Here is a 26,312-nt window from a genome sequence, read left to right as displayed (position 1 = left end):
TACAGATCCGAGGGGGCGAAATCACTCTAGACAAGTTGTCCTGACCTTGGCACACAAGTGTCCCCAACTCAGGACTAGTGTAAAGTGACTTAAAATGCGTCTCCCACACTATGCGGGCGATGTTCGAGACTCCACCATCTCGCTCACCACCCGCCGAGGAGGTAGCAATGGCCTAGAAGGATTTAGAATGTTTTAGGAGGAGTGCCTGTCTCATCTCATACCATCTGGATTCCTCCCACTCACTCTTGGCCCTGATGAGTTCCTTCTTATAGAGCAATCTTGTGGCTTGGATTTTTAGGGTGTCCTTAGATTTAATTGCTGTAAGAAGATCTTTCTTGGATTTCTTACAGGCATGGTCATGCCAAGGGTGTCTTTTAATCCTACACAGCTTCGTCCCACTAGCTGGATAAAATACATCCCCTAGACTCACAACTAACTTTCTGTGGGACTCAATAATCTGCCCATGGGAAGTAGAGCTCCCCATGTCACTTATAAGTGGGGTAGCAATCTGGTAGATTTCTGCAAGACGGCTTGGGGAGTCCACACATGAAGGCCATTTAACCCTTCTCCTATTGTTAGATATAATATAGGATGGCACTACCATATTATGGCTAGGGTCAGGGTTAGTTAGTCCAAATGATCCAGGCTTAAGCGTCAGGACCAGCGCGTTGTGGTCGCTGTCATGCCTCAGAATGACCCTAAAACCTTTGAACCTGTCCCAATGTTTGGCTTCCAACATGAGATAGTCAATGGTGGAAGTACGATTAGTCCGATTATATGTAGGTAGGCCGGAACTGTCGTTATTAGCCCTTCCGTTACATGCCCGCAGGGACATTGCAAGGGTCAGGGATTTGATTTGTAGTACTAGCGAGGTCCAAGCCCTTACCGGGGCAATCCTTGGGGCAGGAATATGCCAGAGCAGATCAACCTCATCCTCATCGCACAACTCGGATCCACCCAGGGACTCAAACTGGCAATTAAAATCGCCACCAAGGATTCTCGAAGTTGTCGGGTCAAGTGTTTGGAGAAAAAGAGCGAGCGCTTTAATAGTGCTCGATTCCTTTCCATTCGCAGTGGGCCTTGAGTAAATATTTATAATATGTGGATAGAGTGTGGTCTCTTGAACACAAAGGACGCGCACTTTCAACTTCAACCTTATTGGTTTTTTCAAATTCAGCTGTTTTGATAACGTATTCAAAAGAAGAAGATTCCACTAAGTTTTTGTAAACATGGCAATTATTTTAATTCATAAAGCATGTCTTTAGAAATTGTCATCATTTCCAACAGAGAGTTCATTTGAAATCAATAGAATTTCACGTCGTTACATTATGCCCAATGCATTTCGGGTTGTCAAGGAAACCCTTCGTCAGGGGCCTGTGGCAAACGAAAAACATACAAGACCTTAGCATTCAAAGTGAAAGTCGTGGCATTCAGGCAGAAATTGCAATTCATGATTTACATCCTAATCGTGCTCAATGCAGGTTCTATATAATCACATCAAATAACAATCCGATACAAAAACATGAGTAAACGTATTTAAACAATATCGGTCTGTGTGTGACGAGGGAGAAGGGAGAGGTTTAGCGCATGAGTGCAAAGCAAAAACGGGTTACTGGTCAAAGGATTAGAGGATTAACATGCAGCGCAGTAACTTACGGTTTGTACACGGTCGCGGAGCTCTCAGTCGTCAATTCCAAACGCGGAAGTGCACGGATACAGGGTTAGCCTATCAGGTGGGGTTTTGTAGTATAGTGACGAGGTCACGTGATCGCGAGCGCACAGAGGTAAACAGTGCGTTCGATATATGTGCCGACAAACGTATTCAGGACAGAATGAAGTGAACGTTTCAAAAAGCGGACGTGGTGGCATAGTACAATAAATGAAAGCGTCCTTTGTGTTCAAGAGACCACACTCTATCCACATACTATCAAGGCACTTACAGACACAGTGTAACAAGGACTGCGCCAACACAAATTAATCACTATTGTTTCATAAAGAAATGGGCGCACGAAGATACTAATAATCACTAAATATTTATAATAGCCACACGGGATTTATCAATGGTCTTTAATAAGACACATTGTATATCGAGTGATTTTGTATCCACATGGGTAGCCTGTGCACCTAGGTGTGCGCCTACCCATATGGATAGGCCGCCTGAAGGACGGCCCTTCCCCCCAGAAACTGCATAAATGTCATAGGTGGCAAAACCGGGACTAACACTCTCCTCTAGGGACCAAGTTTCTTGCATCAGGCAAATATCATGTGTGGCCATAAAAGAAGACCACCCTGGAACAAGTAGCTTACTCTTTAGCCCGGCTACATACCTTGCTCGTCCCCTTGTTCTAAAGGGAGTCCCTGGCCCAATCTCTGCTCTGCACTAGACCCCACCCTTGTCACTGCATTGGGAAAGGAATTCTTACCAGTAACCATGGGTAAAGTCTTCTCCTTGGTTCCAATCGCCTCCACTAGGTTACCGTTGTTAAGTTGTAGTGGGGGAGTGCCTTTCGGGGTGAGTCAATCAACCTCCTCGAGGACACTAAACCTATTCCAATGGGCTTGCAGTGGGTAGGTAGGAATAGTTGGAAAGATACCCTCCCCAAATGACTGCCAGTGGTGAATCCTATTAGGAGGTGAGTAGCGATTTCTAGTAAGTTGGGGTCTCCTATGGGAAGTCAATTTGTGAGTAGGGGTAGGATAGAAATAGGATAAGTGCAGAGGAAAGATTTGGGAATCTCTGTGGGAAGGGGCTTTACAGATGTGATCCACAGCGGAGGAGTCCCTGAAATTAATAGTAACAACATCCCCTGCCACTGTTTTAGGGCCCCTTCCAATCCAATCTATTCTTCTCACTGCCAGTATTTCCCCCGAGATGTTTAGAGGCAAAGATCTATTTAGGTTCAACCACTGTACACACTTATTATATAAGTCTGCCTCGTGTTCTCTTTTCCCCTCACTAAGGGCCGGGACACCCACTAAGGCAACCACGTATGGTTAAGCTTCCGGTGGCAGGTTTATTGACGGCAATTGGCTAGAGACTGCCTTGGGCACAGGAGGTCTTGGTAATGGTGCTGTGTTATTAGTTCCCACATTTTTACCCTCTTTGTGATGTCGTCTAGATTTGCCAGTAGGGTCCCCTACGGGAGGAATGGTGTGTCCTGATATGATGGTAGTTGATGTGGGGGGGAGGTACAGGGTTTAAAGGCTTAGCGGTGGATGATGCTGACCCTAAATTTTGGTTCAATACTACTGGGACAGTGGACTTTACTACTACAGAACATGGTGTCTTTGTAGAGGCACCTGCAGGTGTAGGGGGTGGCAATTTGCCTTGGGGATTTAATAACTTTGTTGTCCCTAGAGTTCTGTTATTTAAGATGGAGGTTAGTCTGTCCAGTTTTGACACCAGAGGCTTAATATGTGAGGCAATAGTTTGCTCCAGACTTGCCTGAAGATCGGCCACCATGTTGGTGACCCAACTAGGTATCCCTGTGGATGGATGGAGGGTGTTATCAGACGGGGTCACCAAGTTATGATTGGCCTGCTTCTTTTTACCCGAATTTTTAGGGAAATTATCCTTTTTTGTCTTGGGACCTACTCTGCCAGATTTTAAAATTACCGCAGGGGGAGGGGAAGACAGGGTGCAGAGTTGTTCATCGTTATTAGTAGGGGACCCTGCTAGGACCTGTACTAATTCAACGTCTACTGAGGTCTCAGCTGGCAACTGCGCACAGGGGGCAGCTCAGCGTAGGTAGATGTTAGATAAGAGTCCAAGATCGTGGGATCGTTCGCAATAACTGAGCAATCCTCACCACGGTCTTTGGAGCATGCTGTGGGTGGGAAGGATAATCTTCTTTCAGTGTGTTCAATTGCATTGGCCACCACCCCTATAGTTTGTTGTAACATTTTATCAATGGCCGTCAATGTGGGCAGGGGCTGTGGTAATGTGGCCTGAAGTCTAGTGTTTGGGCGAGATGCAGGTAATCTAGCTTTCCTGCCCAAAGTGCTCATTTTGCTAAGGAATGGTGGCTCAGCTAACAACTATAAAGTAACAAGTCCCGCAAAAATCAGGGTGTGTGCTCTCAATCCAGTGATAGCCCAGTGGGTCAGTGGGCGATAGCTAGAAAGCAAACATGCTTCAAATAACAGTACCTTTGTAGTAGATGCCGAGACCATGTAGACTGGGATATCACTGATAAGGGGGATGGCCCGTCCCGTCCCTCGTCGTCCCCGGACGGCCACAGACGGCCCGCCCTCTGCCCGGGCTCCGCCCAGCCTCGCCCGCGTGCGTCCCGCGACGCGGGAGGAGCGTCGCCTCTTTATGCGCCTCCGGGCGCGGTACAATGACGCTGCACGCGGCGTCCTCGAGACCCAGCAGAGGACCCTGGGCAATGTAGGCAGGCTTGATTTCAGCGGATGCCCCCCCCCACTCGGCGGCCGCGATATTCGGTGCGGCGGCGGGGGAGAGCAAGGGAAGAGGCAGGAGAGCGTGGTGTCCAGGTGAGGCTTCAGTGCCCCCGTGTGATGTTGAGCCCCGCTCCCCAGCAGGAGCGTCGCCTCTTTATGCGCCTCCGGGCGCGGTACAATGATGCTGCACGCGGCGTCCTCGAGACCCAGCAGAGGACCCTGGGCAATGTAGGCAGGCTTGATTTCAGCGGATGCCCCCCCCCACTCGGCGGCCGCGATATTCGGTGTGGCGGTGGGGGAGAGCAAGGGAAGAGGCAGGAGAGCGTGGTGTCCAGGTGAGGCTTCAGTGCCCCCGTGTGATGTTGAGCCCCCCTCAATACACAATATCATTATTGGTATTTACTAAGCCATGCATGGCCACTTTGCGTAGCTTTGTGTGGTTTAGTAAACATAAAATAATGCAACGTGCCCCACAACGCTGCTACGTTATCTTGTGTTGGGAAGGCGTTTCATGGGTGTGGCCTTGCAGCTCCTACGCATCCCCCCATGGATTTTGGCACATTCCCAGATGTACTAAAACTAATAAACTTGGGAATGCATCAAAATGCTGCAACTTCTGAAGTGAGGCATAACGAGGAGAAATATCTTTACTTCTCGATATTTCCTCTTTCCACTTGTGCTGCATGCTGCATTCTGCAGCACGCATAGAAGGCGGAATACGCCTCGAAGGATTATTTTTCTGCGGGAAGGTGTCACTTCCGGCACTAAAACAAACCTGCTCGTAACGCAGGCAGCGAGTGCTGGCGCGAGGCAGCCTCAAGCGTGCCGGTGCAGGGAGAGATAGGGCACTCTGCCGCTCACTCCCATTCAAGCAAAGCAGTGCAGCAACTAACCTTGCTGCACTGTGGTGTAAGAATTCTAAGTAAGTGTTCCCCCTTATCTTTAACCAGTGCAAGGCCAAGATTGCATTGAAGTTTCTGGGTTACATATAGTAGTTCCAGAGCATTTTTGCAGCACCATTTTCAGCTCATGACAAGATCGGGAATGACATTTGCATGTACGAACCATTGCAAAAAAATACATTTTGCAATGGCCCAAAAGTCCTTGCAATATTGCGCAGAGGTGCGGGCACTGCATAATTTGAAGGAAAAAAGTGTAAGGTTCTCTGTTACCCCTACCTTCTTTTTACCTTTATTATTATTTCCCTTCCTTACTCTTCCTCCTCCCTTCTCCCGTTTCTGCCCTTTTGTCTCCTGCTGAAAAATATAAATCCTAGTCAGCGGTCCCCAAAAAATTGTCATTGCCCTCCACCTGCAACCAAAGGTAAGGTGTGATGCTTCCTGAACAAGATGGCTTAAACAGGTGGCGGAAGGGGAAAACAAGAGGGAAGAGAAGAAGGTGGAAACATGCCGTCTCGTCGTCTGTCTGTACTGCTGTCGAGTATAATGTTCTTTACGGTCAAGGGCCGTTAAGGCCGGATGACAAGTACTAAGCAGCACAGTGGCTCGGTTGCATAAATCAGGAAATATGAAATACAGGAAGGAAATGACGAAACTGTCGTGGCCTTGTCGTCTCAGTTCACGTCTGTGTGGACAGCGCGGACCAGTAGTGACGCGATGGGTGTACTTTCTCGTCGAGGTGACAGAACGTTTCTGCCAGGACGGTTCCCAGTTTTATGTCACTCAGGTGTACTCTGCGGATGCGCGCGCATAGGCCGGCAGTCTCCTCGAGCTGCCTTGGGGTTCTGTCCAAGAAAGATAAGGGCGTAATATGAAATATGGTGCAAAAACTGATCCTTCTCTTCTTTCGCAGGCGACTGAGCCAGAGGCCAACAGCTGAGGAGTTGGAACAAAGGAACATCTTAAAACGTGAGTAGCTTGGGTGTCACGCATCGTTGTTTTTGATGTTTATTTTCTGTGCATGTTCCCGCGAGCTCTGTGAAAAAAATTAAATCTCCCACTAAAGCGTTTTCAAAATCTGCACAGGGAGACTCTTCTTCAGAAAACGAACCAAGCACATTTGTGTGCTTCAGAAAAGCAATCAGGAAAAATAAGGCAGCTAAGTAGATCCCAAGGACCTGCTGCAGAAATCTGTGCCTAACCTGGTTTGGCTCCTGGGAGGTCTGGGTCAATATGTCAGCTTTCCCGAGTAGATAAAATGAGTGACATTTGAAATGGGCAGTGGTAGAGTAGCACTGCAGGTTATTAAAACATTTCCTGTCGACCTTAACGTTGTTCACTGTGAAACAGTCACTACTATTATTGAAATTTCGAACTTGTCAATGAAAAATATACCACACAATATGAGCACTGGTTCTCAACATTATTGAAGCATTATAAAGTAAACAAATCAGCGTAAGGCCATTGGTCCATTTGTGAAATCACTTAGAAGCTTAATAGTTTCGCCCAACATAATTAATAGTTCACAAAGAACATCCTGTCATAATCCTTCTGGAAAGTCCAATGATAGGACATCTGTATGCTGCTCCTCTGCCCTCGACACCACAGATATGTCAGCCATATCCACCAGGGAGGCCAGTGTATTGCAATCCTTTCTCTAATCAGCATTAGATGACAGTACCACCTGTACTGAAAGTGGCTGCACTGGCACGGGGCATGTCCTGCTCACATAGTATCCCTTTCGACCCATCTGCACAAAAGTCTGATGTGCTTAGTACTTTCAAAGCCACATAAACATAGGATTCCTTGACTAGCAGTTCTGAAACAATTGGCAAACTCCTAGTGAACATGCTTAGCCCCCTCTCTCCACTCTTGATAGGATTGGCTGACAGTACCACCACTCCCAGATGTCTTGCTGTAATCCTATTTGCCCACTTCCACCTGTATTGTGGTTAACAACCTTGGGCCTTTGGTCAATAAAACAGTCCATTGAACTACGAAGTGGCGACTGGTAGACCACAGGCGAGAGATTGCTTTCCATCTATTAATAAAGCAACAACCTGATTTGTAGTGGGTTCATGCACTATCAATTCCCGAAATCTTTTAAGTACGGAATAGGAATCTTGTATACACTTGTTATACGATTCAGTGTTTTCCAATCTCATATCATCAGACAGGGTAATTCCAAGTCTTGAAGCTGAAAATTGTCATCTTTAGTGAGCCCACAGCAGGATTACAAGCTGCAGTGCCGGCCTCATGGAACTGAAATGCAGCACAGATTCCTGCAATAAAGGAAATTAAGGCCTATTACCACATATCCGTAACAGGTATTGAAAACAACCTGTTGCCCTAATAGGGTGAGCGAATCCACTCACCTTACATACCACATACACAGCCCCTCAACATTTGAGACGGCTTGATCCTTTGGTCCTGAAGAAAGCCATCCGACCCATATGGGTGACACAGGCTGAAACATATCGACCGACCACTCACCAGGTGCTTTGGAATTATAATTCTCCAACTAAGCACCGCTCACTTTTTTAACCTTTTCCCTGCCCTTTAAAAATAAAAACAAACTACACAGGAGAGAAGATATTTTTAATAATTTTGTATTATTCCAAGACTCTTCCCACTCACGACTGTCGCACACCAGACAGTCTCCCTCTTGGTGGAGGATGATGAACACCTGGAGAACGGGACACTCAGGTGCCAAGACCCTTTGATGGTTCATTTCACTTAATCATCAGCGGAGAACCAATATATACCGCTGCCGTGATATTTGTACATGATATTCTGACATGCAACCTTTCTGGTTTGTGGTACTCAGTAGTGGGGGCTTGGATTTATATTTCAAGCCAGTGGGAGGATGAGAAGGAGGGTCTGGTGCCCAATAAAATCAAATCACCTCGGATTCTCCTACCCTGTCTTGATACCTAATTGTAGGTGCAACAGTTAGGCTGGGAAGCTTTTGTCTATGCAGGGATCCATTCACCAAAAATGAGGACATCTAGGAAAATGCCTACGACTTGCATAAAGTTCCCAATTTGTCCCCATTTTCAAAGCACCAGTTCTCAATTGAAGAGTTTGTGCTGGGTAGTTTCACTTGCGTATGCTGTACACATATGCTGTTAATGTGGAAAATGTAGTCCAAATCCACAAACTTGTGACTGTGGGGAGATGATTCCCATTTGCAACAGATTAGGGATCATTTTAGGCTTAAGGTTAACAGTAGTTTCATATTTAGGATTGCTTTTGGGCTCAATGTTGTTTCACTTTAATTTTTAGAATTATAGTCAAAACTATTATATTTTTAAACTAACTGTTTTGAGGCATTGCATTTTAGGTATCATGGCCTATAATAGCCAGCCACACCAGACGTTCTTTACTATATATTTCCTTTTTCTTTTATGATTAAATATTGAATATCTGTAATCTATCACAGAGAGGTGAAAACATGCTTCTCAGGGTTTGTAGGTGATGTGTGTGTTGCATCGCACGGGCACAGGCACTACATTTAATACTGTATATTTATATATTTCTTGTTGCCAACTTTAATATCCTTACCTTTATATATTTCTGAGTTTAGAAGTATTCTCAATAACTAAACGAATGCTTCTTGGCATTATGATGCCTGTTTTTATTTAGTTTTTGTGTTTTTGAAAGAGTAAGTAGGCTTTTTGTTTCTCCTATGAGTCTACATTCAACAATGGGGGGGTTTCTTAGAGAAAGAATTGTGTGCCCATTAGGCATTTCCTCTTCAGTGGTCATTTAAAGATGCTGATATGTCGGTCTGTCTCTTCCAGCCCGCAATGAGCAAGAAGAACAAGAGGAAAAGCGAGAGATCAAAAGAAGATTGACACGCAAGGTAAGTGCTCCGCATGCCGCAGAGTGATGCTCCTATCCCCAAGCTCAGGGTGCATTTTCTGGTCTCAGTTGTAGGTATCTGACAAAGTTCAGCATTATACTCCGACCCGATTAAAGTGTTGTCGTAAAACACGGTTGCAACTGATTCAGTGACAAGAGCTTTTTATGATTCATTCTTAGGTATGAAAACAGAGCATACACACTATTTGCTATTGTAATTTGCAGCAGCTGCTTTAAACTGCATGATAAAACACCAGCGATTTACACAGAAATTGTAATCCCATTTGGGCATAAATGGGAGATTGCACCCATGATGGCATTACAGCCCCATCGTGATCGTGGCTGTGGATATATAAATCCTTGCTTATGTGATTATGGCTATTAAATCACAGACCCAGGATTATAGACTGTTCTGTACGGAAAGTGGACAGGATCACAAATATTTCTGACTGTTTCCAATGGGCAAAAACGTGCATCTGACCTAATCCACCCAAGCATTTGTGACCTAGTTTACAAAGTTGATTGGCTGATTTCGAAACTATTGGCTCTGGTGTGCACTGCTGCATAGCTTGTTGCTAAAAAATATGAACAGGCCAGGTTGTCCTCCCAGGTACTACATATTCATTGGCCTCTGTGGTGGCCTCATGCAGGAGGAACAGCGGGAGGCTGGAGACATGATACATTTTAAGAGGGTTATTTAATAATGTATTGTGTGGGTGCTCCCATGGCAGAAAGATTTGCAGAGCATTGTATCAGCTTGCTTAACATTTGTTGGACCTGGCCCTCTCTGCAGGGTCACTCCCGAACCATTGCCTATGCCCCTGCTGTCTTCTGAAGCTGTTTTATTGGCTTTTGGGACTTTGTGCACTTTACCACTGTTATCCAGTGCTACAGTGATTGTGCTCTCTCCTTTAACTATGGTGAAATTGGATTCCAAATATCTCACTCTCCCTTTTCCAGCTGTCATCTGTTTTAAAAGAGACCTATTAAACATCCATCAATTATCTTGAGATATTTATATGAATATATTCATACAAGAAAAAAGTTAAAAATGAGTTGCAAGGCAATAAACTTTCGCCTTTAAACACAATGTCATGTTTAGACCATATTAGGTTGAATGGCTGTTCAACGTAATATACTATGAGTGCGGGCATTTGATAATTAAAGATGAAAGCTTATTGCCTTGCAACTAATTTCTTTACTTTTTTCTTGTGGGGAAGAAGCTTCTCCTCCCTCTGCGCGGACCTCCGGGGATGGGGGGGGGGGGGTGTTGAGATGAGGTGTTCACACAATAAAAGTAGACAAGTTACAACACATACACACATTCTTCTACACTTGTTGGAATGTTCCTTGGTAGTTGCTTATGTGAAGAACTCCCTATGATTTTTCTTTTAAGGTTGTTTTATAGCTGCAATCCATACTTCCCTCAGCACTGGACTCATTTTGTTTTTACAGTACTCACACTCAGGGTTGTCTCTTTAGATGTACACCAGAAATAGCATTACCTTATATTAAGATGCAGTCAACCCCGAAAACCTGTATTAAAAGGATTTGATGTGTGTGCCATACCAAGGGCTTTTGTCTATAATGCCCCAAAAGTTAGTGCCAATGTCTCATTTAGATATTTGTACAGCAAGCATCATCGTCACCCTCCTCCCAAAATTAAGAATATTTAAATAACTTGGATGTGAGCTGTGTAGCAAGAGGCTGACTTCACTTCCAGGTCGTGACCTGCCTCCAGTGAATCCACTCTGTCCTAGGATATAGAAACATGTTCAGGAGCATTGTTGAACAATACAAAACAAGTACATATATGGCGAGGGGAGCCTTACAAATAGACAGCACAATCTCACAAAGGGCAGTCACTGGTAGAATGCATGCGTTTGTGGCTTTCCCCTGGTTAGAAGTCCTAGAATCATCTAAAACCTCTGTAAGAAGTTCTTGTGAAACATCTCCAGATCTGCCTGTATGTGCATTTAGAGCAGAGTTCCTCAATCTGTGGGGCGCGCCCCCCTGGGGGGGCGCAACACCATCCCAGGGGGGGGCGCGAACTCCACTCCAGTCGTCTCTTTGTTTCCTGTGTCCGTCCCAAGCCTTCCTAGCGTTTACTCCGGGATGGTTGGAGGGGGGAGGGAGGGGAAATCGACCTATTCTTGTGTCTTGATAACTCTCCCAGGAGGGGGTTAATAAGTCGCTGACATGCTCGAGCTGCAGTGGGAGGCAAGGGGTCTCCTCTGCTAAAACCTGAAAGAAAACAAACAGACACGCTTTCAGTTTTAGCAGAGGAGACCCCTTGCCTCCCACTGCAGCTGAAGCATTTCCGCTGTAGGAATTAACCCCCTCCTGGGAGAGTTAGCTCTTCCCAGAAAGGAGATAGTTTCCATAGAAGTTTTAAGCATGGGCAAAGCGGGCTCTGGGCCAGGGCCCCAGCCTTTCAAAGGGGGTGGGGGGATTGAAAGAGCCAGCTCTTGCAGAGTCTTGCCCTCATTACCTTGAATAATTTTCGAACACAATGTTGTAAATAGCGTTTTACTATCATTCATTTTTAATGTGTAAGAGTCTATTACAGACATTTTGCAGACAAAATGTGTTTGTGTCATGCAACATCCATTAAAAAAGTGTATTATAGCTCAATACAGGACCTCACATATGAGAAATGGGAGGGTGTGACCGAGATTATTTGCAGTAATATTAGTGAACTGCTGTTGTGTTACATACTAAAAACACACATCACTATCCCTGAATATTAGATGTATACACATTTAGTATTTGACCAAAGAAGGCATGAAAGAGCTGAGACTGGATCATAAAATCAAAGCTGGTCCGAACAGGGGCCCCTAAAATACATTTCGCCCAGAGCCCCCAAAATCCCTAAAACGTCCCTGAAAGTTTCTTTTAAAATTAAACTGACAGGCGAGCAAAATGCCAGCCAACCATGTGTTGTTTAAACAGCCTGCAAATTGCTAAATATGGTTATAAATAAGAAGTATGTATTCATTTTTAATGTTACTTTTCTGTCTTTATTCCCTTTTATTATCAGTCATGGATCATTCAGGCAGCTCTAGAAAACAATTAAAAGTTCTTTCAATTTATATTTGCTGTTCAAAGTCTGCACAGACAAGTGCTGAAAATACAATTTTAGGTGACTGCTTATTTTTATACCATCTGTGACATCAAAATAATAAGCTGGCAAGCCTAATCATGAGACTGGAAGTTTGTTGAGAGATCAGCACATTATTTATTTCCTCCACCCTGATCCCTGGTTACTGCCATAATAGCAATAGTTTAACAAATCTGAAACCCTTCGCTGCCGCCAATAACATGCTGAGTTACTTCAAGTGTCTGGTAATGCACCCTGCATTCAGACCACTCACTCCTCATTCTCGTCCTTCACTTTCACGTTCACCCTGCACTCCCAGCGATCACCATGCACTCACACCATTCACCCACTTACCCTCCACTCACAGTGATCACTCTGCACTCACAGTGATCACTCTGCACTCACAGCGATCACAATGCGCTCACACTGATCACCATGCGCTCACAACATTCACCCACTTACCCTCCACTCACAGTGATCACTCTGCACTCACAGTGATCACTCTGCACTCACAGCAATCACAATGCTCTCACACTGATCACCATGCACGCACACCATTCACCCGCTCTCACCCTGCAATCACACTGATCACCATGCACTCACACCATTCACCCGCTCACCCTGCACTCACAGTGATCACCATGCACTCACGGGAAACATCCTTTACAACGCAACTTTTACAACGCACTACCATTACGACGCAACTTTTACAACGCAAGTCATTACAACGAATTGCGCTGGAGGGCGCTCTAGGATAGGGAATAGTTTAATTACTATCCAACACCTTCCCTACTATCCACAGGGACTGGAGTTGGAATAGTAAATTAAACTATTCACTATCCAGCGCCCCCCAACGCAAGTCGTTGTAATGACTTGCGTTGTAAAACCTGCGTCGTAATGGCATGTGTTGTAAAAGCATGCGTTGTAACGTCATACATCCTGCACTCACACCATTCACCCACTTACCTTCCACTCACAGTGATCACTCTTCACTCACAATGCACTAGCGCTGTTCACTCTGTACCTCACCCCGCAGTCGCACGAGCACACTACTCAACCTCCAGTCATGACACTTTACTCACCTGTCCTCCTCACTGCTCAATCTGCAATCTCACTCCAATAAGCTCACCACTAACCATACATTAATTCGTCCCACTCTGCACTAACATGCGCACCCAAATTCATACGGTCACCTCACTCACCCATGTACACAAGTATGGGCATGTTGTGCCCCATTAAGGTTTTCGTCCTAAATTACAAAAGGAAACATCTATGAACAATTTATGAACATTTTATCTTGGAAAGTGGTGTTTTAGGCTGCGTAATAAGCTTCTGTCATTTCACCACACTCACTCACAAACCTGCAGTTTACTAAACACTCTTATTGTATTGAACATTATTTGCTGGATATGCCCGGAATGTGCGCATGGCGGTCGATTCCGGAAATTTCTGTCAGGTGCTGGGGGGGGCCCAACATCTAAAAAAAATCTGCTGGGGGGGGCTCAACCTTCAAAAGTTTGAAGACCTCTGATTTAGAGGAATATCAAAACCACCACCTAAAGCACTGAAAATGTCTCTATCCTATGTTGAGGTAAAGTACATTTATTTTGGTGACATTGAATGTGGAGCCAGGTTATCCTAGAATTAGGCACACTCTCCTAATTTTACATTAAGTGTTCCTCTTTTTTGCATTTGTATGTTGTTTTGGTGCCTTTGCCCTATTGAAGCTTGCTTGTCACCTTCTTTTTTTCCTTAAAAAAATAAATATTTTGGAGCTCATTTGTTTGCCGAATCTGGCCGTTTGTACATAAACAATGTTTTCCTCTTTCGTTGTCATATTAAGGTAAATTTATTCAATGGTTTTAGAGATGCATTTTAATTTCTCCTTCCTGTTGGCTTCATATTAGGCCCGATTTTGGATTTTTTCCAGGCCTGGCTCCTGAGGCTTCTCAATGACTGAGCAGTTGTTAGCTTTTCACGCTGAATATATTTTTTTATTCCTTAGGACTAATGCATCCTCCATTGCTCCAGGTCAATCACTTTATTCTCAGTAGTAGGATCATTGCTCTAATGAAGTAATCAGTTATATTAGATTCATATCACAAAAACATATGCCGCTTAATGCATTTGCTCTTACTGCAGTGTGATTGCTGAAGCGTAAAGAATTTCCATTTACAATAGGAAGCTGCATTTTCACCGCGGAGCCTGTCGGTGCTGAAATTGGATTGTAAATTAAATAAATCACAAACAAGCGCAGTTGTTGGAACTTAAACTATCAGCAGTGACATTTAGACACAATCAAAGCATGTTCTGAAAGGACGTTTGATGACCGTCTTTAGGCCTACTCATTTGATGCGGGATGGAAACAAAATGGCCGCAGCTTCTTGGAAACTGAATGAGTTGATTGCTCCCAGCAGGGGGTTGGTGAAGATTTCTGGAATTAATCACGTCTTCCAGAAAATCATTATATGGATTAAAAAAAAGTTCCTTCAAACAGAATACAGCACACAGCATTTGTGTCTTAAACCAATTCCTCTCTGAACTCTTTTGTGTGCAGCACTGACACTAAGTCATAATAAGCAGTTTGGTCAGGGTCCTCGATCAGCTGCAGCTGTTAAGCATGGACATGAGCTTGACAGCAGTGTTGCTATTTTCTTGTTTTTTGGTGTGGAAGATAGCATAGCAATAACTTTATCCTTCAGTGGTGCTTAATTTGTACCATAAAAACATACAGTGACTCTTATGGAGCCTGCTGCAGGTGTTGTCAAATGGCAGGGTTGCTGAAGGGCAAAGCTAGTTAGTTTCAAACCCAACTTGAGTCTCTTTCTTCTACCACGCTACCTTTCTTGTCCCTATCTCACAAGTTCTTTTTCATCCCTACTTTCTCTTGACCACTGTTTTGCTATCTTTCTTTTCTTACTGCTTTTTCACTTTTCTGCCTTTCGCTCTTGCGTCGATCGAAATGTGACAATGAAAAATAAGTTAGGCTAGGCCCCGGATACCTAACTAAGAAACTAGAATGGTAAGTACCAGCTCACCAGTTCAGATCTAGTGGCCATAAGCTTCTTTGCACACGGAGAATCAGGAAAGTTAAGATGGGTGGCCGTGCTTTTTCCTATCTAGCCGCCAGGTACTGGAACAGTCTGCCCGGGGATCTTCGGGCATGTCCACTCTGGCTCTCTTTAAGAAACATCTTAAAACATGGCTGTTTTAATGAGCATTTCCCACACTAGGGGGCATATTACCAAGCAATAGCGATAATTATCGCTATTGCTTGGTTAGAGACAAAAATTTACCGCTGAGCTGCGGCGATTTTTATCGCAAATAAACCTTGGTATTACCAAGGTTTATCGCAAATGCGATAAAAATCGGCCGCAATGCATGAATATCGCTGAAAAGTCAGCGATATTCATGCATTACCGAGCTAATGCTCTTAGCCATGTTATCCACCTCCCATTGGATCACATGGCTAAGAACTACTCAGGGCAGGTGTTAGCTTTTGGAGATATTCGCGCTTAGCGCGAATATCTCCATAAGTTGGTAATAGGAGATAGCGATGTTAGCGACTGTTTCCAGTCGCTAACATCTTGGCACGCCCACTTTGCATGTCATTAGTGATAAATATCACTGACATGCAAAGTGGGGCCCAAGATGGTCGCTATCTCCTACTAGCTGGCGCTAACTGGTGTTAGCGACAGCTAGGTAATAGGGAGATAATTTTATCTCCGCTTTCTTGGCTTTTAAAGCCAAAAAAGCGGAGATAAACCCCCTTGATAATATGCCCCTAGGTTGTCTGTTACCCAGGCGCCCAGAGATCCCCTTGGGGATGATTTGTGTCCCCTACAAATAATAATACGTTCTGGCCACCAAAATGAGCCACCACCTGTTGGTTTGTGTCTCCAAATCAGCTGCCAGATTAACCGCAGACAGATCACAACCAACACACTCACTCAGGTCCTTTGATTTCTCAGGTTTATCTATTTAGAAGTTAACACATTAGCAAGAACGACCAAAGATAAAATGAGAGTAAAGCTAGCCCTCTGATTGTAGCTTTAAGACGTGGTAGAACCATTCCCGATTGCCCTCCAAACTTTGAACAGTACACAACAGTATTTTTGCTAACAATGAGGTTACAAGACTTGTGGTTTCCAATGTGTACCATAAGGCAATACGCAGAGGTTATTTTTTGAGCCGCTGATTCCAGTCACCACTAAAGACACCTTTTATTTCCCATTGGCTTCAGGTTCCCATTACGGTGGAGAACTGGTTCCTCCTTCCACCCCAGTAAATCATTTACTGTGCATGAATCGTATATTTGCTGCATTTGCTATGCTATGTTGCATCCTTCGAAATCTATACAGGTTATTTGAGTTAAGCAGTTAATTTATGGGTCCATGTGCAACAGAGGGAATAGATTCTTAGCTGTACCAATCTAATGAAGGTAAAAAAAGGCTTAAACCCTATAAAAGCTAATCAGTTGCATGTATGCTCCCATAAAACATCTATTATAAAACAGCAGGATGACATCTCCTCAGGGATGCAAGACACAACTCAAAATTCTAGAACATGAATCCCAGAAGGAAAAATGAGTATTTTCTTTTTCCAGTCAATAGGCACTCATCACCCAAGAACAATTGCAGCTTGAAAATCATCACCAGGGGCTATTTTGTAATCTTTCCTCTAGTTCCTCTTTCAAATCTTCCAAGATGGTAGGCAACTTCTCCAGTTCTTTTGAAGAACATTCACTTTGCTACATGGGGTCATCAAACACGTTGTGGAACAGTCTGTGATTTTATTAATTCAGATTCTTGATCTTTAAGATCTGGAACATTTTCTCACAGAGGCACCCTCCCAGCTGGTGACATTAGCTCAAATCTTGTTGCAGGCAGGAGATGAAATGACATCTGTCGGTCAGGAAGATGGTTGCTTCCAAATAGAGTCAATAGTGTGCATGACCAGTATTCGAAGTTCGCCATCATAAATTACAAGTGCATGTCGACCATTCAGATAGATCTCAGCTCTGGGTTTTTGCAAAGGCTGTCTCAATGTGTAGCAGCCCATTTGTGACTATTGGAATATATTAAGTTACTTGCCAAGACAACTGGCTTATTTCCAGAAAACACTGAGGGAATATTTCCCTTGTTTTTAAATCACATCCCAATCTTTGTTTTTCAATCAAAAGAAATGTCATCTGATGCAATCACATACCCTTCAGTGATAGAAGCAGCAGTAGTAGGTTCTTCAGTAGGGCTTTCATTTCCATCTTGAGAGAATTCTAGCCATGAGACAGCAGTTTAGCATGTCTACACTCACTGTACAACATCAACCCTATTCATGTTGATAAGTCATGTAGGCCTTTATAGCCTTAGGCATGGTTTACGTCCGGTTGGACACTCTAAATGAAATTTATTGAAAATCATCTGCCTCTAAAGTAGCATTCATGTCACAGTCAAAATTAGGAGCCCACCTCGCATCCTACAGTCGCTTCCTTGGTCGACTCGAAAAGTGAATCACCTAACCAATTCCCAGTTTTAGCCTCCAATAATCTAATCAAATCATTATTAATTCATCATAGTGTAGCTGTGGGTGCATGGTCGAGACAATCAAAATCATAGGTCAGTTTGTAGATGAACTCTTTGTTAATGTGCCTCCAACCAAAAAAAGTTAGAAAAAACTACACAAGCAACATGTACAATTAGATGGTGATGTTAAAAAACATACATAAACAGTAAGAAATATCAACATAGCACAATCAAGGAAGCTCAACGTATGGGCAATTCCGATTATGACATGGACATGTGGAAAGAATCATAGTCTGACAGGATCAGGAAAAGCCACCAAATAATGAAAAGTGCTAAATCTCAATCTGCTTAACAAGACCTGCTGGTAGTTGTTACCAACCCATATAAGGAACGGTTCAATGATGGGTATAGAATTCAAAGGGCTGTACAAAATTACTGTACGTTTGTCTGATTCAGTGCAAGTTCTAGTATGCCTGGTCTACTTCCAATAATAATTTTTGATGGTCTGTCGCTGTCGAAAGAGCCTCAGGACAATTATAAAAATCCGGAATGCGCAGAGTATTAATCATATTTTTAATGTACATAAGCCCGAGGATATGGGTAGCCTTATCTAAGTGCCTACAATCCCTAATCACACTACTACTAAAGTTGGATTTGGTCTTTGTCCAGATTGCTAACCACAAAAGAAGTGGGAGGGTTATAATAGGATCAATGTCATAGTCAAGGCCGAGTTCTGCGTGACTTAAATAGTATTAATGCTACTGTATGCAACCTCCAGCAACCTTTTCAGGCAACTATTCTCAATGCTCTGAATGCTTTAAAACCTTCTGTCTTCCAAACTCCAGAGCCATAGAGAGCAACTGACAGACATTAAGCTTTGTAAACTGTCAGAAACTCATTTGGATGTTTGGGGTCTAGCTTTTTAGTAAATTTGAACAGGCCTTCCACAGGACAAGAAAACTTGGCAGCGATAACAGTGCCTAATTGATTCCAAGTACATTAATCGTCGAAGAGTATACTCAGGCAGGGAAAATGAGAAACTGGTTCAATTTTGGAAGCATTAATAAAAAAGAGGTATTGCACTTGTTAGTTTTCAGACCATAGTATAGGTTTTGGAGTGATTTACAGTCAACTTCAGTTCATTCGTGAACCTCACATAGCTATCTGAAACCTTCTGCAGGCCAAGTTGAAGGCTGGAAATTAAAACTGTAAAGTTCGCATAGACTAGTACAGGAACCAAATGAGTACCTATATGCAGCACGTCAAAATTTAGATTGACAAGGTGGTGTTCAAGGCCGTTAGTATAAAGCGTAAATAAAAAGAGCGCCAACACACAGTCCCGCTGTACACCCCTAGAAAGTAAAAAGCGATTGGTAGTTTCCCCCACAGAAACAAACCTTACAGAAGCAGAGACTTCACTGTGTAGTTCTCTAAGAAAATTAACAATATTGATCTCAACTCCCATTTCTAGCATGATGCTCCAGTGCTTGACACGACTCACATGATCAAAGGCGGACTTTAAGTCCATGATGGCTAGGTAAATTTGCCATGCCTTGGCCAAAGTGTATTTATTGATCATTAATGGAAGGTTTAGGCACTGTCCCACAGTGCCTAATCATGCCCTGAATCCAATATTGTAGGTGAGACACAATATTGTTATCCTGGGCCCAGACCTCAAGCCTGTCTAGAATGATTCTACTCATGATCTTCGCTATAAAGTTGATCAGAAAGATGGACCTGTTAACATTTGGGGCTACCTCTGTCCCCTTTTTTAAAATGGGTACTATAACAGAGTGTGACCAAGATTTCGGTAGGCCAACCATGGATACACCATTTAGGACGATTGTTAAGAGAGGAGCCTAAAAATCGATGTTGTCTTTATAGAGATCGGTGGTGCCCCGTCAGAGCCAGGTGCCTTGCCTGCGGGCCATCTGTTAATGGCTGCTATAACTTCGTCCATCTTAATGGCCCATCCAACATCTGATACCTTTGAGTCATCCATCGTAGTACGCTCATGAGGGGAGATAAATGGACAGAGCCGGAAAGTTCTTTATAATGCTGAACCCAACTGGTAGGGCTGATGACCAAAGCAGTCTCAGCTTTGGGGAAGTCTTCGAGGAAGGGATTATTAATCACTTCCCAGAATTGGCAAGAAACCCTGCTATTACTGGCAACTATCAGGGATTATTTTACTTAATCCTTGGTCCGAGAACACCAGACACTCTATATGAGAACCAGGCATTTCACATTTTTGTTTTTAGCAGAGCTAGCGCACCTGGCGGAGTCTCTGTGCTGCCCTGTGACCTCCCTGCCCCCTCTCTAAAAAGGAAAATTGGCATTTTCAACAGCGGAAAAAGGATAGTGGAGAGATTAGGATCTATGTTTAAGGAAAGGCAAATATGCCATGGTGACAGTGAAGTGGCAGCCTCAGAATACTTCATGAGCAGGCATTTGCAGGTAGTTTTTTACCTCAAATTAAGCATTCTGATTTCCTGTTCCACTGCCTCTGTTCCATATCCGCGTGATAATCATTCTTAATTCCATTAATGCAGATTCTCAAGGAGCAGTGAGATTGTCTGAGAGCTTTATTTTTTCTGCAACCTCATAAACCATTCATGTCCTTCACGAAACTAGATATGGAGGAGGAAGCCGCCCATATCTTCTGTGAAAAGGGGACCCTAAAACCAGAGATGATAATCTGGTGCTGGAAGAGGTCTGGGTTACGGACTTGAATAAGTGATCTTCATTTACGAAGCAAGTTAGATACTGAATGGGAAGCCATGCCTTGCCTAAAAGTGGTATCAGACATGGGTGAGCTTCTCCATTAGTCCCTGGGAATTACCACTAAGAAGCTGAGATTGAGTAGAGGTTTTGGAGTGCGCAAGTGAATCTATTAACTGGAAAGGCCCAGTGGACATGATGGGGTTTGACACAGTGTGTTGGGTGCCTTGAAGCAGGTATGATATCAGTGAGAAGCAGTACTGTTCGAAAAAGTTATTCTGTTCTTTCTTTAAATCCTGCAGCTAAGTCAGAGGCCGACTGTTGAAGAGCTCCGCGAGAAGAAGATTCTCATACGCTTCAGTGACTATGTGGAACTGGCGGATGCACAGGACTATGACAGGCGGGCAGACAAGCCTTGGACACGACTCACAGCAGCTGATAAGGTAGGCATTACATGGACAAGTTAAAAATTGTCATCCCCAAAAAACTGGAGAGATGTTTCCCCTAAATGTTCTTTCTTCTATTTCTTGGAGTGATACCCCTGTTTAGGCAACGCTTCGCTATCTGTTCCTTTACAGGAGGTTCTGCATATTGCGTAACATGTTTAGACCTATCTGCTGTGCAATACATTTCACCACTCTGCTTTTATTTGTTAACCTGTTCATGCTGCCTGTTAACCTTGCTAGACCATCAGAAAAGCAGGAGTAAAGGGTTCAGCTGCACTTACGATTGACTTCTAAATGTGATCATTGAATAAAAAGGTTGTGCTGAAGGAGAATATAGAATGTACTACAAATATTTATCTCTGGTGACTAATGTATTCAATCACCAGCGACAACCATCTGACATACACTTAAATAGTTGGTTGTATCTGTCACGCTCTCCACTATCAAATTTTCACACACATCGACCTCCGTCGCTGGTGGATATATCCTGAACTTAATCCTGACCTCCCGCCAGACTCCCGTGTGTCCGAATCGTCACTGAGTCCAGGAACGCAATCCCGGAGTCTTTATCACCTTTTTTGACGAAGTTACACCGTCTGTCATTTTCGGGCCTTCTCCAGACTGTAAGCCGGGGCCTCGAGTACTGACCCAGCCGGGTTTCAGTTGAACAACATCGGCCGCGGGTACCTGGCAGGGTCCGGTCTCATTGGAGTGACACAAATTCTCGATCCTGGTGGTTGTCTCGAGTCCCTGCGTATATTCGCTAGACAGCGACGAGACGTGGATGCCGTGGTGAGTGGGGGTCCGGTTCCTGGGACCCTGCTGCAGCCCTGGGGGTCCGCGGGGGGGCCCCCCGCTCTCGGCAGCGGTGTACAGAGCGCACAGCCTGACAGTCGCCAGTCGACTTCGCCCACCCCACTCGGTTTCCCCGGAGTAGCCGGCCTCCGGGGTTGATGACCTGCTTTGTCATCGATTAAGCGGAGATGGATCGGACGGCGTGTGGACCGACACTGGGGACCGTCATGGCCGCCATCGGGGCTCTTCACTGGCAAATGGAGGCTGCTCTCCACAACCTAACCGTACGCATCGAGACTGGACCCTAGCCCAGAGTCAGACCCGCACCATATGGTGACCCCCGCAAAGTTTGATTTTATCCGGGAGGAGAACCCCGAGCATCGTTCTAATCTGACGCCTATTATATGTGCGCAACTACAGCGGCCCGCGACTGGAGCCCCTGACCAGCCAGCAAACTCGGCAAAGTCATCGCCCTCACAGGACTCATTTCTTTCTTCGTTTCTGGGGACCTCCATCGATATTCCTTGGATTGACTTTCGTATCCCTGATAGACTTCGAGACTTGACTCTTCTGACCCTTTCATGCTATATTGATCTTCTCCCCTTTCTACAGCGTTCTGACTCCTTTGCTATTGTGCTGGTCCTATCGGAGAGGGTTTGTGTGATGGATCGTAGAGGCCAGGGTTGAACTTGACTGTTTTAATTCTGTACAGGGACTTCCTTTGACACTGCTGGGTGGTATCGGTGGGAGTGAGGGCCATATGGGATTCTGCTTTTTTGGCTTTGGTGTACTGACTGTGTTCGACAATGGGATTTGCTGCCTCTGTTATGTCTGGGGCTGGGCGGGATGGTATTTTCTCTCCTGGTGATTTCTCCATCAGTTTGCTTATAAGTCTGCTTTACCTCTCTTAGTACCATGGTGGGGAACATCTGTTCGCGGCGGGGGGGAGGGTAGTCCGGGAGCCCGCATTGGGTCGTAAGATATTCCTCCTCCGTCTTTTCCCTTCCTTGGGGTGTAGTTTAGGGGGCGACAGGCACACTGCTAGTGGGGTTAGGTCGTAGCCATCCGCAGGGGTGCAGGGTGGGGGGTTGTGATTTTTTTTTTTTTTAATTTTTCCTTTCTTTTGTTCTATGACCTATCTTTTCCCTTTTCCCCTCTCCACAAGAGATGTGGCATATTCTCCTGAGCCTGTTGTTATGCATATTCGGGTGTCGAGTGTCTAATTTTATATCCTGTATCCTTGGTGGGCAGATTCTGATAATGTTTGCTTATGATTATTTGTCTTGTATTGTTTTGACCCAGCTCCGGCTGGTATTGATACTTTCCAGAGGCCTACAATTGGATTGTATTTCTTCATTTCATCTGCCCGTTCGCCACTGTAATATGTTATACCAATGATACCCGAAATGTACATTTCTACTCTTGTGTTATAATTAATAAAAAAAAAATGTAAAAAAAAAAAATTTCACACACACCTTGTAAATTAGGGTGCAGTATCTCCTGGCTAGATGAAATTAAAGGGCTGTAAGGTAGATGCGGACCCACTTTCTGTTGCCTAGAGGAGGTTTTTATTCTACCTATGTCCCCATGTTCTTGCCAGAAAAATATCTCTCATTTTACAGGAAAGTCCTAGGATTTAGAGTGCGAACCATGTAATCACTGAACACATTACATGTTTGGAGGGTCGAACATATGTGCAATGGAAGGTTTTGTACATGAGAAAAATGCTAATTAGAGAAGAGGGAAAGCGGGAATGCCTGCATTCACAAATATGGAATATTGGAGGGATTTTTTTTTACCAAGCGTCACCCAATATTTGACTCATATATAAGGTCATGGTTCTGTTCAGTTAAATTTTCAACTCCAATTTGGTTCACCATTTGTAATTCAGAGACTGAGAGAAAGAGGCTAACCCTGGGGACATTAGAATTGTGTAAATAATGTATCCTGACAAACGGCTTATAACAACAATACATTACACCCTTGCCGTTCTGCATGCGGTTTTTAACCTCAACGACAAAAACATCAACACAGGTAGGTCATTTTGATGGCTTCCGGCACACACATAGTCACTGTGTAAGAGCTAAGGCCTGGAAATGCTCCCAAGTCCACTTGCCCTTTGCGAACCACCATCTGATCAATTGCAACACAAGGTAAATGTTTCAGCTCATACTCGGGTAGGACACATCCCACTTGGATCATGCTAGTTGGGTGCTCGAGCTCAAGATGGGTGAGTGTACTGTGCTTTTTTAGCTGTTAGTCTGGTGCATAAGGTGGCCCCTTTTGCTAAACACCTCACATGGGTGTTTGAATATCACCATAATATTTTGGTAGTGAAAACTGAGGTTCTAGTTTGACTACCTGGAAGTTCCCGAACACCCTCACTATCTTATACATCTTCACATACATACTGCAGTTAGTGGTCAGTAGGTCAGGTTGTGCAAAGGTGAAGGAATATACATGCTGTGTGCGTACATTGCTAAATAGCAAAACTGTATAACACATCTCTTGAAGGAAGCTTCACCACTTTCTGTAGGAAGGAAGTTCAGAGTTCTATACATGTGCAAGTGGTACGTCTTTGTAGGTACAGCATATAGGTCAACTGAACCAACATTAGTTCCTAATTTACTTGTGTGTGCCTGGCTTAACAGACAGAAGGCACTCTCATATTCCACTACTTCCAGGCCCACGACCATTTTCAGGCACACAGTACTATACAGGTTCAGCAGATACACTACTTTATCTTTACGAATCTGCCGCTTAATTATAATTTAATATTTATCTGTCTTGTCCATGTGATTACAGATGCAAAAAAGCTTAGTGGAGCATGAGCCTGGATGTTTGGTTTATGCAGTTTCATAAACGTGTATTTTTTTTTATATTACAGGCAGCCATTCGAAAAGAGCTGAACGAGTTTAAAAGTACAGAAATGGAAGTTCATGAACTCAGTAGGCATTTAACAAGGTGGGGCTTTGTACTTTCTTTTTTAAGATTTGTGCTATAACTCCTTACAGCATATACAGGATGTGCTCACATTGCACTAAGAAAGAGCATTACAATCCTCTATAACACTCGATAGGTGCATGATTGGTTGTACTATATACAATACCACCTCTTTGGGGACTCCTAAGTTCCGAATAACTGCACATATGTATTTAATGGTAGAGATCCTGCTCCACTGCCTTAAATCCTATGTTATTCCTCTCACTTGGTGTGATTTTAATTATATTTGACTCAGGTAATCTGCATCAACAATATGCATCATTCCACCTAAGTTCAAACTATTAGTGTTAACTAGCCAATCTTACTACACAGATAAAGTGCGGGGTCACTTGCCGGCCAAAAAGGATATCTCAACCCACTGTACGCCAGTGACAGCGAACTGTACCATAAGGCCTCATCAGATATGGCATCCATAATATGACTTTCTGCTTTAGCCTTGTCCAGTTAGGGGTGTAGGCAGTTTTCCTCAAATTAAATGAAGAGATTTAATAATGAATTCTCCCACATTGTGTAACCCACAATAATTAGACACAGTTGTGGCTCTAAACTTTGTACCACTCGAGCATTCTAGTGGCTGCTCCTCTGCTAAGGCGGAGGAGTGTCGCCCCATTGCCTCTGAGCAGGAAAAGAAAGGAAACAATAAAATGATAACTAATAGTATTATCATTGTACTTTGTCCTCCTGCTGCGGCAGCTTGCGTTAGGGGCAGGGTGGGACTGAAGAGCAGAGGAGGAGTGGTGCAACCCTCCTAAGTGCTCTACGACTGTCTGGTCTGCCCTCTCGGGCCACCCAAACCAGTCATGGCACTTTCCCCTTCTCAATGCAGGCTGCATTACAGCCTGTATGGAGAAAATGTCATGGCACTCAGACCAATCACAACGCTGCATTTAAGCGTTGTGATTGGCTGGGGGAGCCCTGGTGCTTCCTGCTTCATGTGTCTCACGAAGCCAGGAAGAGGACGCAGGAACGGCAGCGGCGGCCAACCAGCCGGCCGGGAGGTAAGTGTTAAAAAATATATATATATATTGTGACCTGGCGCCCCATGCCCACCCCGCCCCCCTGCTCCTTTCAGGCAGCAGCCGTGACTGCAAGAAGATAAAACCTTTCCTCTTTTACACAAACATTCACTTCACTCTGCCAGCCTCTGTAATCTCCCATATAGACTGAGAAATGCATAGCCACCAAGGAATGTAACACTTCTCACTTGTTTTAGTGACTCCAGCCGAGCAGCTTTGCAGTCAGTCTTCCACGCTGCTCTCCCCTAACATCAATCTTACAACATTCAACCACACCATTGAATCCTATAATATCAGCACTGTCTCCCTCATCAGTCCACATTATGTTGAAGTCCTACTGCACCATCAGCAATGCCATACACTAACGCAAGCCAGATTGCCTTACTGGAAAGCTATCTTAGTAGGACAGTGAGCAACACATGCCAATTCCTTCTCCCTGCAACCCATCTAGAGAGCCTGTGAAGGAAGATCATGAATAGATACATCCTACTTGTGCCTCCTTATACACTAGAAATACTTGTCATTCTAAGACTTTCCTCATC

The 26,312-nt window shown here is 44.2% G+C and overlaps 1 protein-coding gene across 4 annotated transcripts in view; it reads left to right on the top strand.

Annotated features, from left to right (window-relative positions):
* Positions 1–26,312, top strand: part of PHACTR1 (phosphatase and actin regulator 1) — a 646,873-nt gene that overhangs the window by 610,149 nt on the left and 10,412 nt on the right. For all 4 annotated transcript variants that reach the window (XM_078687609.1, XM_078687610.1, XM_078687612.1 and 1 more), the window contains 4 exons: positions 6,217–6,272; positions 9,107–9,168; positions 20,813–20,953; positions 24,639–24,715. In XM_078687609.1, the coding sequence (XP_078543735.1) occupies positions 6,217–6,272; positions 9,107–9,168; positions 20,813–20,953; positions 24,639–24,715 (336 nt within the window). The remainder of the gene's footprint in view (positions 1–6,216; positions 6,273–9,106; positions 9,169–20,812; positions 20,954–24,638; positions 24,716–26,312) is intronic.

Source organism: Lissotriton helveticus, chromosome 4_1 (assembly GCF_964261635.1).
Source record: "Lissotriton helveticus chromosome 4_1, aLisHel1.1, whole genome shotgun sequence".
Lineage (NCBI taxonomy): Eukaryota > Metazoa > Chordata > Amphibia > Caudata > Salamandridae > Lissotriton > Lissotriton helveticus.
This window is presented reverse-complemented; position numbering and strand designations above follow the sequence as displayed.